At 44.3% G+C, this 19289-nt stretch overlaps 1 protein-coding gene across 1 annotated transcript in view; it reads left to right on the forward strand.

The window, feature by feature from the left end:
• The window catches only part of LOC126267372 (conserved oligomeric Golgi complex subunit 6-like), a 115467-nt gene that overhangs the window by 31901 nt on the left and 64277 nt on the right, over positions 1–19289 (forward strand). The window contains 4 exon segments of the mRNA XM_049972553.1: positions 6236–6360; positions 8512–8732; positions 9723–9769; positions 9772–9885. Coding sequence (XP_049828510.1) covers positions 6236–6360; positions 8512–8732; positions 9723–9769; positions 9772–9885 — 507 coding nt within the window.

Here is a 19289-nt window from a genome sequence, read left to right on the forward strand (position 1 = left end):
GAAGGGAATAGGGACTAAGTAGAGGAGGTTGAAAGTTGGAACAAGTCACTTGGATAATAGATTGAGAGGAACCCTTCTGTTGTGAGGATGTGAGTAGGAAGAGAGGCAAAGATAAAGATGTCGTCAAGTGGTTGTATGTCCATGAGCTTTCATCATTGTGTTTCTTGCCATTATTAAATGGTAACTGATGGCCATGCGATTGCTGCCCTGATCCTCACAGCTACTTGAATAGACTGCAGGAATCACAAGGCATGTGTGCAGTAGCAAGCTCTGTCAGTGAGACCACAGACAATGCTGCCACCACTCTGTAACCCACCACTGCTATAACCAATTGTTTTGAGTAAATACAAGGTTGTTTGCATAAGTTCTCATTGGCGATTAATGATTAAGTGCAGAGTTATACTATGTTATCAAAGTATTGAGGGGCTCTGAGAGTATGTTCTACGTTGTTTTTGATTAAACATAATGGTTTGCTGTGTAGTTATCACTGCAGACAAGGAAAAAAGATGGAAATTATGTTTCATATGATTCCCTGGAATAATGATACGGAACAAGAGCAGATAAATGTTGTTAAATGCTCCGATTAATTTTTGGTTGCTAATGCTTGTGTGTGTGGCCAATACATTTTGCTAATTCAGATTATGAAAGGAATCTGAAAAGTTGAATCTTTTTCTGAAACACAAGCTTAAGCCTGCGACTGTTCCAGCTCCATATTCCCATCTTCCGGAGTTGATTCACATGGTAGTAATGTGCATAACAGTGATAGGGAAATCATTAATTATGAAAACAAACATTGCTGCAAATGCAATAGTGCTTATTTGTGTCAACAATTAGAACTTAAGAAAAAGATGTAGAAAAACTAAGACAGAAGTATACAGATGTAAAGGATCGTCTCTCTTCGCATACGCCGAGTTACTTAAAATAAAACATTTTCAAAAGTAGTTGAGGATTCTTTTTCTTACTATCAACAGCTGATATGAATGGACATAGTCCATTGTGGTTATCTGAAGGTATTCTACATTCACATCGATATTCCGAAATCCACCATACAGTGCATTGTGGAGGGCACTCTGTACCACAACTAGTCATTTCCTTTCCTGTTCCACTTGCAAAGAGAGTAAGCGAAAAATGGCTGCCTATATACCTCTATACGAGTCCAAATTTCTCTTATCTTCATGGTCCTTACGCGCCATGTATGTTGCCAGCAGTAGAATTGTGTGGCAACCAGCTTCAGTTGCCAGTTCTCTAAATTTTCTCAACAGTGTTTCTCTAAAAGAACATCACCTTCCCTCCAGAGATTACCATTTGAGCTCCTGAAGCACGTCTGTAACTTAAACATTGTTCAAACCTACCTGTAACAAATGTGTGAGCCCTCCTCTGAATTGCTTAAATGTCTTCCTTCAATCTGACCTTGTAAGGATCTCAAACACTTGCAGTACTCAAGAACAGGTTGCACCAACGTCCTGTATGTGATCTCCTTTGCAGGTGAACCACTCATTCCTAAAATTCTCCCAATAAACCAAAGTCAGCCATTCGCCTTCCCTTCCACAGTTCTCACATGCTTGTTCCACCTCATATCCCTTTGCAACTTTTCACCCAGACATTTAAATGACTTCACTTTAAGCAGGACACTAGTAATACTATATCTTAACATTGAACCTGCATCAACTTATACAGTTTTCCACATTTAGGGCTAGCAGCCTTTCATGACACCAACCGGAAATTTTGTTTCAGTCATCTTGTATCTGCCTACTTCCTACAATCACTCAACTTTGCCACCTTACTGTACACCATGGCATCAGCAGCAAATTACTGCAGATTGCTACCCACCCTATCTGCTAAATCATTATGTATATAGAGAACAACAGTGGTCCTATCACTCTGCCCTGGGGCAGTCCTGAGATAGCCCTGTCTCTTATGTACACTCGCTGTCAAGGACAATTTGCTGGATTCTATTACTTAAGAAGTCTTCGAGCCACTCGCATATCTGTAATTTTATTCCGTATGCTCGAACATTCATTAAAAGCCTACAATGAGACACCATCTCAAATGCTCTCCAGAAACCTATAAATATGGAATCTGCGTGTTGCCCTTCATATTTCTCAGTATATCATGTGAGGAAAGGGCAAGCTGAGTTTTGCATGAGCGGTGCCTTCTAAAACCATGCTGACTTGTGGACATAAGCTTCTCAGTCTCAAGAAAGTTCATTATATTCGAACTGAGAATATGTTCAAGAATTCTGCAGCAAACAGAAGTTTGGGATATTGGTCTGTAATTTTGCAGGTCCTTTCTTTTACCCTTCTTACATTTTGGAGTCAACTGGACCTTTATCCAGTCACTTGGGTCTTTGTACTGGGCAAGAGAGTAGCAATAAGTGCAAGATAGGTAAGGGGCCAATGACATAGGGTACTCTTTGTAAATTCTAACTGGAAATCCATCCAGACCTGGTGATTTATTTACTTTCAAATCTTTCAGTTGTTTCTCTATGCCAGGGATGCTTATTACTATGTTGTCCATTCTGGATTCTGCCTGATGATCAGATGACAGTATGTTTGTATGATTTTCCAGTATGAACGAGTTCTTGAATGTTACATTTAAAATCTCCGGCTTTCATTTTGCTATGTTTACCTGCCACACTAGACTGGTCAACAGGGGACTGAATGGAAGCCTTAGACCCACTTAGCAATTTTACGTAAGACCAGAATTTCCTTGGGTTCTTTGCCAGATCTTTTACTAAGGTGTGGCCGTGGTAGTTGTTGTATGCTTCATGCACAGATCTTTTCACAGACGTACGAATCTCTACTAACCTTCGCTTGTCATCATTTGCGTGTTTCCTTTTGAACCGAAAGTGCAACAGTCTCTGCTTCCTCAGCATCCTCCAAATTGTGTTACGAAACCACTATGGATCTTTTCCATTCGTTATCCACTAGGCACACAACTCTCCAGACCATGAGTTAGAATCTGCGTAAACTTTGCCAATAATTCCTCTACATCCATCTTACTGAAAGTAAGTTATGCCAATTCACTGTCAGTGAGATGCTGATAACTGCTTATCTGCTCTATCTAGTAGAAATACACTCCTAGCCTTCTTGACTGATTTATTAACTTTCGTAATCAAAGTTGCTGTAATGACATGTTCGCCAATTCCCATTTCTATACTGACATGTTCGCCAATTCCCATTTCTATACTGACATTGTCGATAAGGTCTGACCTATTTGTAGATAAGGTCTGGCCTATTTGTAGCTACAGGGTCTAAGATATTTCTGTGTCGTGTGTAATGCTGAGCTAGCTACTCAAGACATGTTTTCAGAAAACATGTTCAAAGTATTTCAGACAATTGTCTTTCTGTACCCCCTGCAATGAATCCATAGGCATCCCTGTCAGTTGGTTAAAGTAGCCTCCAACTAGTATTGCATGATCTGGGTATTTACGCACCATTGGCCATAGACTTTCTTTTAATAATTTTAGAATAGTCACAGCAGAATCCACACCTCTGTCACATGCAACTTTGACCTCACTAGAGATAATATTTTTGTCAACTGCAATGAACACTCCCCATCCTATAGCCTCTAATCTGTCATTCCAATATACGTTCAATGACTCCAAATATGTCAGAGGTTTCCAGTTCAGGTGTCAACCTGCACTCGGCCCCAAGAATAATTTGAGCATCTTTACACTGCATGTCTTATAAAGTGTTATGTTTGTAAAGACAAATTTATTTGTTTATAAACTAATAAATAAGTTGATACTAATAATATACTGTGATATTAAAAAGGTTGATTGCACTCACAACATTATGTGTGCGCGGTGTGTCTATAAGCTTCCGTGTGGTGTGGTGAGGAGAGACTGTCGGTGGTGACAGCACATTGGCATGTGATACTACTGTGCATTCTGGTAACAATGCTCATCCTTACATAGCCCTGGTAGTGGTGTGATGTTACCAGTGCTCAGTCCATCTCTGTCTAAGACAAAGTTTTCATCCCGTGTCTGCTGCACTATCATGGACATCACAATTCCTACTTGCTCTGTTATGCTATGCTCAGCTGCAAACTGCTGTCTTTATTGATGGTGTCATCATAAATTTTGCTTTTTTAGTCATATGAAGTTAAAGTGGGTGCAGCAGACATAGGACTGAAACATTGTTTTATAAGGCTATGACTCCAAAAACAGGGAGTGAGTAGAATTGTGCTTTTACTTGCTGCAGCCAGTAATAGTTCAATGATCTGCCATCAATGCTCAAAACAATTATGCTTGTTTGCTGCACTATTTGAACACTGCAGGTGACTGACAGTTTGTGATGGTGCATTGGCAACACTGGACAGTTGGCATGTGAAGTTGAGAACTGTGATAGGAGAAATTAAGCTCCAAAGTATGAAATGTGAACCAACAGGTAATATAAACCAAATTTTAGTGTAAAAACCTTCAACAACGAACTGAAGTATTTAATATAACAAGTTTAGAAGCAGGTCTAAAAACCAGTGTTAGGGTTAAAACAACATATAATCAAAATAATTTAACAAAATAAATAACTAAAGAGTGAAATTAATCATGAGTGCATTTGGTAAAATATATATACATTGCTTGTTTTCCAAATCCAAGCTTCTGTTGTATCTGATATAAGAAATTTACTACCAGCTTTTAGTTGTATCTGCACAGCATTGGGTTTTAATACAAAAACCAACGTATATTATATGGGTTGATCAACCATTGGTGAAATCCTTTTTGGGAATTGCTAGAAGAAATAGGCAAACAAATAAATAGGTAATGAACAAACTGGAGTGGAAGACATATTTATGACTAATGAAACCAAACAGAAGGTGGACAAGACCTGTTGCCATGTGAAGGGGTGGTTGATGAACCAAGGAAGTTCTTCTTTGGATTCCAAGAGATAAGGAAAGAACAATGTGATGGCCTAATGGAAAAAAAGAGTAAATGACATTAGGAAACATGCAGAACCAGTACGGAGAAGCCTGGAAAAGGTGATTATCAAGCAATTATTGTCGGCTGGCTGGTAATGATGATTTGAACGTATCTGATATGGGTACAAGGCATTTAAACTTAAATAACAGTTTGGAAGGCTGTAGTAACAATCTAAAAAAATTGGCTGTTACCTGTGGGTGTTTACAGCAGTCTGGCTACAATGTAAAAATGAGACTGCTTTCTTTCCTCTCTACTTTTTTATAGAGTTCCATACCTCAGTCAGTAAAAATGAGACCTTTTGGAATCACTTTGTTGTCTGTCTGTGTGTCTGTTCAACTATTAAAAACCCTTTTTTGCAGGAACAGGTAGCTATATCAAATTGAACTTTTCCATATATTACGGTCTACAGTCCCTTGGTGGTGTGAAGAAATTGAAGCTTCTAAGTCAGTGCACTCAGGAGATATGGTCATTTATGTCACGTATTTTGATACTTGCAAACTCGCTCATGAAAACCTATAGGCTACTTTCTATTGACCTAGAATCATGATATTTAGCAAGAAGCAAGGTTTCACAGCATGAGCAAAGGAAAAAATCCGAAAATAGTTAATTTGTGACTATATAACACAATTTTTTTCTGCCCTTAAGTTAAGACCCATCTTGCCTATGTTGGCACTGATAACAGGCGAAAATCATTGATATTCTTAATTGCTGGGGTGGATGAGCAATCTTCACACATAATTAAATTTGTATGGAAACCCCAGTGCTAGAGTTTTACTTGTACTTACCCAGATTCTTGTACAAGTGCTAATATTTTGGAATTTAGGGATCCATAATTGTGTGTGTGTGTGTGTGTGTGTGTGTGTGTGTGTGTGTGTGTGTGTGTTCAGCCTAGCAACCGTGTTTCACATTACCTCTTTCAATATGAAATGGACAACAATTCAGCTCTTTCTCATTGATAAGTGCTGTACTAAAAATTACAGTTACTGCATACATTATGAATTTTTAAATACTTTAAGAAAATAGTTGCTCCAGTTTCCAATTACTATATTGGAACAATGTTAGTGTTATAAGATAGTCATTTTATTGGTGATATTCATCCACTTTTGGGGATTGAAGTATGATTCTACTCTCTTAATCATCATCAGAACAAAATCAGTTTCTTGTCAGATCAAATATCTTCGTATGTTCGCAAGTATTATATGAAATAATGTGTTTTGAGATTGGAAGTTTCATTTAGATGTTTACAGTAATGAATGAATATATGCTGTCAGTGCTGGAATTGAAGCAGATTCTTATTATGCTTGTTTGTAATAGGAAGCAGCATTAGAGAGGCTGTATCGGTGGGCACAGAACAATTGTCGAAGTATAGAGTCTCCAGAAACCAGTCTTTTGCTAATGCAGGCAATGACACGTTTGCAAGACAGACCTGTTTTATTCAAGTAAGTGTTTTAGTATAAATTAAAACTGTTACTCCATTATTATAGTTTTGATCTTAAAAATTACTTCCATTTTTATTAAGTGATAGGCTTTGATAACTACAGTTTGCAGACTAATGTAGTAGATGAAAAGAAGTATTACATGAGAAGGAAAGAGTTCAGTATTGCCTGAAAACTGCCATTGAAAATAAGGGTTAAGAGGTAGCAGACACACCTTCACTGGGATGAAAAGCTGTGACAGTGTGAGAAAAGGTGAATATGTTGAACAGCAGTGTCTTCATAGGTCTTAAAATATAGGATTTGTATCATAGTAATTTGATATACTGTTAAAATAGCAATCACCATTGCTAATCATTCAGAGATATTTGATTTTTGCTACCACTGTTATCATTTCCATCGCTCACACTCACAGACACGCTTTATCTGTACATCTCTTCAGTTTAATGTGGTTTCTAACTCCAGTGACATTCATTTGTATACCGAATACTACTATTGTTGGGAAATGTTTGAGGGCAACAGTTAATATTGCAGTGTTATTGAATAGGAAAATGTTCTTTGAAACTTCTTTCCTTTCATTATTTATATATCTCATAATGACAGGAATTAGTATTTTGCAACCTACGGCACTTTCTATTTAAATTGTCTTGTAATATTGCAGTATTGTGAAAAGGAAAGTTGCTACTCACCATACAGCCCCCCCCCCCACACGCACACGCATTGTGAGAGTACTTCTCCCTCCCTCTCCCTCCCTCTCCCTCTCCCTCTCCCTCAGCCTCTCCCTCGCCCTCTCCCTCTCAACTCTCCTCTCCCTCTCCCTCTCCCTCTCCCTCTCCCTCTCCCTCTCCCTCTCCCTCACCCTCTCCCTCTCCCTCTCCCTCTCCCTCTCCCTCTCCCTCTCCCTCTCCCTCTCCACTCCCTCTCCCTCTCCCTACCCTCTCCCTCTCCCTCTCCCCTCCCTCTCCCTCTCCCTCTCCCTCTCCCTCTCCCTCTCCCCTCCCTCTCCCTCTCCACTCCCTCTCCCTCTCCTCTCCCTCCTCCCTCTCCCTCCCTCTCCTCTCCCTCTCCCTCTCCCTCTCCCTCTCCCTCTCCCTCTCCCTCTCTCCCTCTCCCTCTCCCTCTCCCTCTCCCTCTCCTCTCCCCTCTCCCTCTCCCTCTCCCTCTCCCTCTCCCTCTCCCTCTCCTCTCCCTCTCCCTCTCCCTCTCCCTCTCCCTCTCCCTCTCCCTCTCCTCTCCTCTCCCTCTCCCTCTCCTCTCCCTCTCCCTCTCCTCTCCCTCTCCCTCCTCTCCTCTCCCTCTCCCTCTCCCTCTCCCTCTCCCTCTCCCTCTCCCTCTCCCTCTCCCTCTCCCTCTCCCCTCTCCCTCTCCCTCTCCCTCCCTCTCCCTCTCCCTCTCCCTCTCCCTCTCCCTCTCCCTCTCCCTCTCCCTCTCCCTCTCCCTCTCCCTCTCCCTCTCCCTCTCCCTCTCCCTCTCCCTCTCCCTCTCCCTCTCCCTCTCCCTCTCCCTCCTCCCTCTCCTCTCCCTCTCCCTCTCCCTCTCCCTCTCCCTCTCCCTCTCCCTCTCCCTCTCCCTCTCCCTCTCCTCTCCCTCTCCCTCTCCCTCTCCCTCTCCCTCTCCCTCTCCCTCTCCTCTCCCTCTCCCTCTCCCTCTCTCCCTCTCCCTCTCCCTCTCCCTCTCCCTCTCCCTCTCCCTCTCCCTCTCCCTCTCCTCCCTCTCCCTCTCCCTCTCCCTCTCCCTCTCCCTCTCCCTCTCCCTCTCCTCTCCCTCTCCCTCTCCCTCTCCTCACCCTCTCCCTCTCCCTCTCCCTCTCCCTCTCCCTCTCCCTCTCCCTCTCCACTCTCCCTCCCTCTCCCTCCTCCCTCTCCCTCTCCCTCTCCCTCTCCCTCTCCCTCTCCCTCTCCCTCTCCCTCTCCCTCTCCCTCTCCCCCTCCCCCTCCCCCTATCTGCATCATAATATTTTTACATTTCATCCTGGATTTTCCATTGTTTTATTTGATGACGATAGTATTGAGAGGATGTAGGCTGTTCCGTAATTCTTTTGTTTGTAATTTTGTACCAGTGTTCTGTATATAAAACCTGCCCAGTTCATTAAATATAAGCTGAATGAAAAAGATTTTTTTAATCAGAAGTTCTGTAAATTGAATTTGCAATTTGCAGATATATTATTGATGAGTACTGCACAGCTCGTCGATCAGTGTTAGTCCGCTCCTTTCTTGATGCTCTTACGCAAGGAGGTCCAGGAGGTACTCCAAAACCAATAGAAATGCATGCACATGATCCACGCCGATATGTAGGTGACATGCTTGCATGGCTGCATCAAATGATACCATCAGAGAAGGAGAATATACTATCCCTGCTTAGAGGCTGTGACAAGATAGGTATGAATAGGTTCTACTACTGTAATCCTAGCTTTGATTTATAATTTGTTATTTTTTCTATGTACTATGGATAACTAGACAACAGTTTATGGTTTCTTCAGAAATATATCGTGGTTCGGCTACTTACTGCACCTTGTGGTGTCCATCTTTGGACAGTAGTGAACAAAGTGTTCAACATACGTTTGATGCACAGTTTATTTTGTTTGTGGTGTTCTTCTGTATACCTGACATTGCACTTAACTTTTACTTTGTATTCATCAAGACCTTAAGCTCAAATCTGTTGTATATTGTTTGGAATAGTACCTGTTCTTAGTTCATTAATATTAAATTACTTTATCATCATCATTGAAGTTCGCCCCCAGTAGCTGAGTGGTCAGTGCAACAGAATATCCTAAGGGCCTGAGTTTGTTTCCCGGCTGGGTCAGAGATTTTCTCTCCTCAGGAACTGGGTATTGTGTTGTCCTAATCATCATCGTTTCATCCCCATTGACGCGCAAGTCACCAAAGTGACTTGAAATCTAAAGAGTTGCACCCGGCGAATGTTCTACCCGATGGGAGGCCCTAGTTCACACGACATTTACATTTATCATCATTGAGCTTTTGTTATGAAGGTCAATCTAAGGAACTACTCTTAAGATTTTGATTTGGTTTTTACTAATAAATAGATTCTTTCACAAGAAAGGTTTGTTTATGTAAAGCAAAAATATTTCTTGCAAATTGGCTGAATTATGGTTACTGCAGTCTGTATGTGAAGGTTAATCTCAGGAACTACTATATGGATTTTGATATTGTTTACACGAATGAGTATCAGCACATGAAATATTTTAAAATATTATACATATGATCTGAATTTCCTCAGAGTTTCTTCCTAGGTTCATTCGTAACTTTATTAAATTGTGTATGAATTAGCAGTAGGTAATTTATTTTAACATTTTTAGTTTCATTTAATGAACACAGGTCATTACTGTATTGCTTTTGTTTCCATTTCAGATGTGATGGAACATGTACAGCAGGCACTTTCAAATATAACAGAGAGGTGTATGCCACCCCTCTTAGAGTTCGTATAGAACAGATTTTAGCAACGGACTCAAAGGCAACAGTTTTCTATGCTGTCTATTGCTTAATCTGTTTCTACCACCATATAATTGAGCAGGTAAGAAAATAGTTCAATTTTCGTGCAACTAACTAAAGATATAATCTAAAAACAAAGATGATGTAACTTACCAAACGAAAGTGTTGGTATGTTGATACACACACACAAAATTCAAGCTTTCGCAACCCACAGTTGCTTTACCAGGAAAGAGGGAAGGACGAAAGGGTGTGGGTTTTAAGGAGAGGGTAAGGAGTCATTCCAATCCTGGGAGCGGAAAGACTTACATGGGGGGGTGGGGGGCGGGGGGGGGGGGGTAGGAGGAAAGGACCGGATCTGTCTCGCGTGTGTAGAGTTTGGGCAGAGATGTCAGTCGAGGCAGAAGTACAGAGGCAAAGATGTTGTTGAATGACAGGTGAGGTATGAGCAGCGGCAACTTGAAATTAGCAGAGGTTGAGGCCTGGTGGGCAACGGGAAGAGAGGATATACTGAAGGGCAAGTTTTCCATCTCCAGAGTTCTGATAGGTTGGTGTTAGATAACCCGGATGGTGTAACACTGTGCCAAGATGTGTTGGCCGTGCACCAAGGCATGTTTAGCCACAGGGTGATCCTCATTACCAACAAACACTGTCTGCCTGTGTCCATTCATACGAATGGACAGCTTGTTGCTCGTCATTCCCACATAGAAAGCTTCAGTGTAGGCAGGTCAGTTGGTAAATCATGTGGGTGTTTTCACACGTGGCTCTGCCTTTGATCGTGTACACCTTCTGGGTTACAGGACTGGAGTAGGTGGTGGTGGGAGGGTGCATGGGACAGGTTTTACACCAGGGTAGGAGCCAGAGGGTAGGGAAGGTGGTTTGGGGATTTCATAGGGATGAAACAAGAGGTTACGAAGGTTAAGTGGATGGCAGAAAGACACTATTGGTGGAGTGGGGAGGATTTCATGAAGGATGTATCTCATTTCAGGGCAGGATTTGAGGAAGTCGTATCCATGCTGGAGAGCCACATTCAGCATCTGGTCCAGTCCCGGAAAGTATCCTGTCTCTAGTGGGGCACTTTTGTGGAAGGTTCTGGGTTTTAGGGGATGAGGAATTGGCTCTGGTTATTTGCTTCTGTACCAGGTCGGGAGGGTAGTTGCGGGATGCGAAAGCTGTTTTTAGCTTGTTTGTATAATGGTTCAGGGATTCGGGACTGGAGCAGATTCGTTTGCCATGAAGACCTAGTCTGTAGGGAAGGGACCGTTTGATGTGGAATGGATGGCAGCTGTCATAATGGAGGTACTGTTGCTTGTTTGTGGGTTTGATGTGGACGGATGTGTGAAGCTGGCCATTGGACAGATGGAGGTCAATGTCGAGGAAAGTGGCATGGGATTTGGAGTAGGACCAGGCGAATCTGATGGAAGCAAAGGAGTTGAGGTTGGAGAGGAAATTCTGGAGTTGTTCTTCACTGTGAGTCCAGTTCATGAAGATGTCATTAATAAATCTGTACCAAGCATTGGGTTGGCAGGCCTGGGTAACCAAGAAGGCTTCCTCTAAGCGACCCAATTAATTGTTGGTATGTCTGGCCTTCAAAAGTGAAGAAGTTGTGAGTCATAATGAAGCTGGCTAAGGTAACGAGGAAAGAGGTTTTAGGTAGGGTGGCAGGTGATCGGCGTGAAAGGAAGTGCCCCATCGCAGTGAGGCCCTGGATGTGTGGAATATTTGTGTATAAGGAAGTGGCATCAATGGTTATGATGATTGTTTCTGGGGGTAACAGATTGGGTAAGGATTCCAGGTGTTTTAGAAAGTGGTTGGTGTCTTTGATGAAGGATGGGAGACTGCATGTAATGGGTTGAAGGTGTTGATCTATGTAGGCCGAGATACGTTCTGTGGGGGCTTGGTAACCAGCTACAATGGGGCGGCCGGGATGATTGGGTTTGTGAATTTTAGGAAGTAGGTAGAAGGTAGGGGTGCGGGGTGTCGGTGGGGTCAGGAGGTTGATGGAGTTGGGTGAAAGGTTTTGTAGGGGGCCTACGGTTCTGAGGATTCCTTGAAGCTCCGCCTGGACATCAGGAATGGGATTACCTAGGGAAACTTTGTATGTAGTGTTGTCTGAAAGCTGACGCAGTCCCTCAGCCACATACTCCCGACGATCAAGTACCACGGTCGTGGAACCCTTGTCTGCCGGAAGAATGACAATGGATCGGTCAGCCTTCAGATCACAGATAGCCTGGGCTTCAGCAGTGGTGATGTTGGGAGTAGGATTAAGGTTTTTCAAGGAGGATTGAGAGGCAAGGCTGGAACTGAGAAATTCCTGGAAGGTTTGGAGAGGGTGACTTTGAGGAAGAGGAGGTGGGTCCCGCTGTGACGGAGGACGGAACTGTTCCAGGCAGGGTTCAATTTGGATAGTGTCTTGGGGAGTTGGATCATTAGGAGTAGGATTAGGATTATTTTTCGTCGTGGCAAAGTGATAATTCCAGCAGAGAGTACAAGTGTAGGACTGTTCTACACTCTTGAATTTTGTGTGTGTGTGTGTGTGTGTGTGTGTGTGTGTGTGTGTGTGTGTGTGTGTGTGTGTTTGTGTGTCTATCAACATACTAACACTTTCGTTTGGTAAGTTACATCATCTTTGTTTTTAGATATATTTTTCCCACATGGAATGTTTCCCTCTATTATAACTAAAGATATAGCCATTTAAAAATTTTATTTTGAATAGAGCTAATCTGATTAAGATGGAAATTACCCATTGGGCTGATGAAAATCTGAAGTTTTGCATGTATTGTGCGAGTATGTGCTTTTGTGTGGGCACAATGTTTAACACAAAAAATGTGACAATGTAAAGAAAACTAGTAAATTATGAGAGAGAATTTCTGATCAGTACTTGCTTTAGTACTGCCTGTAGGGGCATTTAAAAGTAAAAATGATGACACTGTCATGCCTTTCGAAATTATTAGTTCCTTCTGAGGCAGGAGACAAAAATAGGCGTGGAAGTTTTGGAAAAAAAAGGATAACTCGCTCAGACTCCAGAATAAGAGGGGCCCCTATTGTAGTAAGGACTAGGGAGACAAAGATGGTCCGCAGTGTGCAGCAGTCATTCTCATAATGTTTTAGTGTGCAGTGAACTGAGCCATTGTTGATGAGTTGGATGTTGAGATAGTGCAACTAGCATTATTGTAGAAGACCATGCTATTTTTACAATAACAAATGAGGAAAATAGATAATGCCTTGCCACAAGAGATGAGATCAGAGTCTCAAAGGCCTCACAAAGAATGGAATAAAAAAAATTGTGAGAAGAGATTTTTAAATTGTATTCTTGAGTGGTAAAAGTCAGTATTGAGCTTCTGGAGTTAGAGAATTCCAGAGTGACTCAAAAATGCACTGCACCCATGCCCTTGTACTTAGCTTCTCTCTCTTCAGTAATTTACAACTGTCAAAGCTGAACAAAAAAATAATTGGCCGACAGAACAGAGACCACTCAAAATGAAGCAGCTGGGGCATATATGTGAATAATTGGGGTGAAAGCAATGGAAAGGAAATGGAAGAGGAAAGAGATAGGAAGAAAATAATGACTTCAATCTGCACAGGGCATTGTGGCAATGCAACAACAAGACAAAAAATTTGTGCTGGACTGAGACTAGAAACCAGATGCTCTGTTTCCTTAACCGCCTTGGCCATCGGGACACATTTTCCAGCAGTTACCAACTTCCTGCTCATTGTACCACCACAACCCCCCACACATTAATCTCCTACTCACAGATTTCTAATTCCAGTAATAGCTCAGACATTGCTTGTGCATCTGTACTGAAACTTTTTCCTCAAACAGCCATCACGCCCATAGAATTAAACATACAAAAATCACTTTGCAGGTTACTTTTCTGCTGGCAATTTCTGCTCAGACCCTGTGCAGTAGAACAGAGCTCCAGCAGTGTGCAGGCATTAGAAACACTCATTGTCCTGCTCTGGTGTAAATTGCTGGAGCCTTTGGTGTCACCTCTTGGCTTGTCTGGAGCGGTTGTAGATGCATTACCTCTGTATGCTCCTTGTCTTATGAAACCTGTTTGGACATAGTAGATGCTGGTTTTTATGGTTCTTTTGAACTATTTCATTGTCTGATGCCAAGATACAAGCAGATTTCACTCATTCGATGGATACTGTCTGGTGCTTCCTGTTACATTGTATGCACATACACTCCTGGAAATTGAAATAAGAACACCGTGAATTCATTGTCCCAGGAAGGGGAAACTTTATTGACACATTCCTGGGGTCAGATACATCACATGATCATACTGACAGAACCACAGGCACATAGACACAGGCAACAGAGCATGCACAATGTCGGCACTAGTACAGTGTATATCCACCTTTCGCAGCAATGCAGGCTGCTATTCTCCCATGGAGACGATCGTAGAGATGCTGGATGTAGTGCTGTGGAACGGCTTGCCATGCCATTTCCACCTGGCGCCTCAGTTGGACCAGCGTTCGTGCTGGACGTGCAGACCGCCTGAGACGACGCTTCATCCAGTCCCAAACATGCTCAATGGGGGACAGATCCGGAGATCTTGCTGGCCAGGGTAGTTGACTTACACCTTCTAGAGCACGTTGGGTGGCACGGGATACATGCGGACGTGCATTGTCCTGTTGGAACAGCAAGTTTCCTTGCCGGTCTAGGAATGGTAGAACGGTGGGTTCGATGACGATTTGGATGTACCGTGCACTATTCAGTGTCCCCTCGACGATCACCAGAGGTGTAGGGCCAGTGTAGGAGACCGCTCCCCACACCATGATGCCGGGTATTGGCCCTGTGTGCCTTGGTCGTATGCAGTCCTGATTGTGGCGCTCACCTGCACGGCGCCAAACACGCATACGACCATCATTGGCACCAAGGCAGAAGCGACTCTCATCGCTGAAGACGACACGTCTCCATTTGTCCCTCCATTCATGCCTGTCGCGACACCACTGGAGGCGGGCTGCACGATGTTGGGGCGTGAGCGGAAGACGGCCTAACGGTGTGCGGGACCGTAGCCCAGCTTCATGGAGACGGTTGCGAATGGTCCTCGCCGATGCCCCAGGAGCAACAGTGTCCCTAATTTGCTTGGAAGTGGCGGTGCGGTCCCCTACGGCACTGCGTAGGATCCTTCGGTCTTGGCGTGCATCCGTGCGTCGCTGCGGTCCGGTCCCAGGTCGACGGGCACGTGCACCTTCCGCCGACCACTGGCGACAACATCGATGTACTGTGGAGACCTCACGCCCCACGTGTTGAGGAATTCGGCGGTACGTCCACCCGGCCTCCTGCATGCCCACTATACGCCCTCGCTCAAAGTCCGTCAACTGCACATACGGTTCACGTCCACGCTGTCGCGGCATGCTACCAGTGTTAAAGACTGCAATGGAGCTCCGTATGCCACGGCAAACTGGCTGACACTGATGGCGGCGGTGCACAAATGCTGCGCAGCTAGCGCCATTCGACGGCCATCACCGCGGTTCCTGGTGTGTCCGCTGTGCCATGCGTGTGATCATTGCTTGAACAGCCCTCTCGCAGTGTCCAGAGCAAGTATGGTGGGTCTGACACACCGGTGTCAATGTGTTCTTTTTTCCATTTCCAGGAGTGTAGTGTGTTCTTCGTGCCTTTAACTCTTTGCAGAGGGAGATATACCACATCGGTCCTTAGAATTACATGTGAGCATGTTCACAACTCCTTGTGTATGAAAATATTGTTATCCTTGTGCTGTAATATTGGAGTTGCGCATAAGTTTTTAATTTAGCTTTCCATTTTCTGAAGCAAATGTGGTAGTATTGCAGCTTCTGGTCTGGGCCATGCGAAAGAAAACTATGACGGGAGGCATGAAGCCTCTCCATACACCATCACCACTGTGGGAGTACCAATGTCTGACTTGCACACGGTTTGGATGCCTAACAAAACCAGTGGCTGCATAGAGGTTTTCTGTTTTGCTGTTTTAATTTCTACTAAAAGCGAAAGTAATAAAGTTGCAGCCCAAATATATGGTGAACAGTTTGGCTTCACATACAGTCGAAAGTTCATAAATAGCTAGAAGCTTGTGGTCATACGTGCTCCGTATGACATGTGCCTCTGTGACCTTGCTTGAGAAAACCCAAATGGTTGCCACTGCTTTTGCACCAGCCAATGAAATGCAGCTGCAGTTGCCTGTTGGTTGGCATCTACCACCAGTTGGAGTGTTGCATCATGAATATGATTGGCCAAAAGAACTGCTTTTTGTAAGCTGCACTTTGCCTGGTCAAAAGATCATTGCATTTCTGATGTCTATACCAACAGTTGTCTTCCTGTGGTGCCCCTGCCTGTTACCACAGTCGTCAGTAGTGCTAGCACCTTGGCTGTTCCCAGTAGGTGTCAACAATAGAAATTGATGGCCCCAGGAATCCTCTCAACTGATGATAATCCATTGGTTGAGATATGTTCTTTAAGACATCGATATTGCCTATTAGACGTCACATGCTGGCCAGTGACACTGAGTCGCCTGGGAACATCACTTTTTTTCCAAAAATTACATTTTGCCTTGTTTACTATGCCATACTTGCTTACCTGGTCAGATACCACCTTGAGATTTTCCTCACGTACCATCAGGTTAGTGAAGAATACCATTATATCTTTGAGGTACACAAAACAAGAAGCTAGCCTTTGGAGGACATCATGTACGAAATGCTGCCATGTTTGTGCTGCTGTTTTCAGCATAACAGCATTTGTAACTGTTCAGATGACTCAAATAGAATTATTACAGTGGTCTTTGGCACATCTTCTTCTGCCACAGGTATTTGATTGCAAAACTTTTAGCAACCTGACACTAAAAATCATGGCTCCTGCTAGCACACTGGTGAAATCTCTAATATTCAACACTGGACACCTGTCTGGAATTGCATATGTATTCAAATTGTTGTAATCCATGCAGATCCTCCAGATGCATCCTTTTTTGACACAAGATGCAGTGATGACACCCACTGGCTGCCTAACCTGTGCGCAATCCCTGGTTGCATCTTATTCTGAAATCTCCTCTTTGCTATGGCAAAATGGTCATGCGCTAACCTTCGTGGCCACTGTGAAACCAGTTCCCAGTACAGTCCTAATGTGGTAGACTGTTTTTTCTCTCGCACTCTTACTTCGACTCTAACTACTGTGGTCCTCTCCCTGTTGATCCACACTGCAGCTTGGTCTCATGGTGCTCACAGTGCTCTGTCCTAATGAACCTGTCTTGACCTCTCTATCCATCATAATGTGCCCTCCACTGAGGTCCATCACGAGTTGCTGGTGACTGTCGAAATCTGCACCTAATATGTATTCCACCACATCCACTAGCACCGGGGGCGGTTACAAGGATAGGAGCCAGGGATGAACCAAGAGGTTACGAAGGTTATGAAATCCCCAAACCACCTTCCCTACCCTCTAACTCCTACCCTGGTGTAAAACCTGTCCCATGCACCCTCCCACCACCACCTACTCCAGTCCTGTAACCCAGAAGGTGTACACGATCAAAGGCAGAGCCACGTGTGAAAACACCCACATGATTTACCAACTGACCTGCCTACACTGAAGCTTTCTATGTGGGAATGACGAGCAACAAGCTGTCCATTCGTATGAATGGACACAGGCAGACAGTGTTTGTTGGTAATGAGGATCATCCTGTGGCTAAACATGCCTTTGTACACAGCCAGCACATCTTGACACAGTGTTACACCATCCGGGTTATCTAACACCAACCTATCAGAACTCTGGAGATGGAAACTTGCCCTTCAGTATATCCTCTCTTCCCGTTACCCACCAGGCCTCAACCTCTGCTAATTTCAAGTTGCCGCTGCTCATACCTCACCTGTCATTCAACATCATCTTTGCCTCCACACTTCCGCCTCAACTGACATCTGTGCCCAAACTCTTTGCCTTTAAATATGTCTGCTTGTGTCTGTGTATGTATGGATGGATATGTGTGGATGGGTGTGCGTGAGTATATACCTATCCTTTTTCCCCCTAAGGTAAGTCTTTCCGCTCCCGGGATTGGAATGACTCCTTACCCTCTCCCTTAAAACCCACATCCTTTCATCTTTCCTTTTCCTTCCCTCTTTCCTGACGAAGCAGCCGCCGGTTGCGAAAGCTCGAAATTTTGTGTGTGTGTGTTATTTTATTGTGCCTGTCTACCGGTGCTTTCCCGATTGGTAAGTTTCGGAATCTTTGTTTTTAATAGATTTTTCCCATGTGTGTGTATATATATATATATATATATATATATATATATATATATATATATATATATATATATATATATATATACACACTCCTGGAAATTGAAATAAGAACACCGTGAATTCATTGTCCCAGGAAGGGGAAACTTTATTGACACATTCCTGGGGTCAGATACATCACATGATCACACTGACAGAACCACAGGCACATAGACACAGGCAACAGAGCATGCACAATGTCGGCACTAGTACAGTGTATATCCACCTTTCGCAGCAATGCAGGCTGCTATTCTCCCATGGAGACGATCGTAGAGATGCTGGATGTAGTGCTGTGGAACGGCTTGCCATGCCATTTCCACCTGTCGCCTCAGTTGGACCAGCGTTCGTGCTGGACGTGCAGACCGCGTGAGACGACGCTTCATCCAGTCCCAAACATGCTCAATGGGGGACAGATCCGGAGATCTTGCTGGCCAGAGTAGTTGACTTACACCTTCTAGAGCACGTTGGGTGGCACGGGATACATGCGGACGTGCATTGTCCTGTTGGAATAGCAAGTTCCCTTGCCGGTCTAGGAATGGTAGAACGATGGGTTCGATGACGGTTTGGATGTACCGAGCACTATTCAGTGTCCCCTCGACGATCACCAGAGGTGTACAGCTAGTGTATGAGATCGCTCCCCAAACCATGATGCCGGGTGTTGGCCCTGTGTGCCTCGGTCGTATGCAGTCCTGATTGTGGCGCTCTCCTGCACGGCGCCAAACACGCATACGACCATCATTGGCACCAAGGCAGAAGCGACTCTCATCGCTGAAGACGACACGTCTCCATTTGTCCCTCCATTCACGCCTGTCGCGACACCACTGGAGGCGGGCTGCACGATGTTGGGGCGTGAGCGGAAGACGGTCTAATGGTGTGCGGGACCGTAGCCCAGCTTCATGGAGACGGTTGCGAATGGTCCTCGCCGATGCCCCAGGAGCAACAGTGTCCCTAATATGCTGGGAAGTGGCGGTGCGGTCCCCTACGGCACTGTCTAGGATCCTACGGTCTTGGCGTGCATCCGTGCGTCGCTGCGGTCCGGTCCCAGGTCGACGGGCACGTGCACCTTCCCCGACCACTGGCGACAACATCGATGTACTGTGGAGACCTCACGCCCCACGTGTTGAGCAATTCGGCGGTACGTCCACCCGGCCTCCCACATGCCCACTATACGCCCTCGCTCAAAGTCCGTCAACTGCACATACGGTTCACGTCCACGCTGTCGCGGCATGCTACCAGTGGTAAAGA

This window comes from Schistocerca gregaria, chromosome 4 (assembly GCF_023897955.1).
Source record: "Schistocerca gregaria isolate iqSchGreg1 chromosome 4, iqSchGreg1.2, whole genome shotgun sequence".
NCBI classification, from domain to species: Eukaryota; Metazoa; Arthropoda; class Insecta; order Orthoptera; family Acrididae; genus Schistocerca; species Schistocerca gregaria.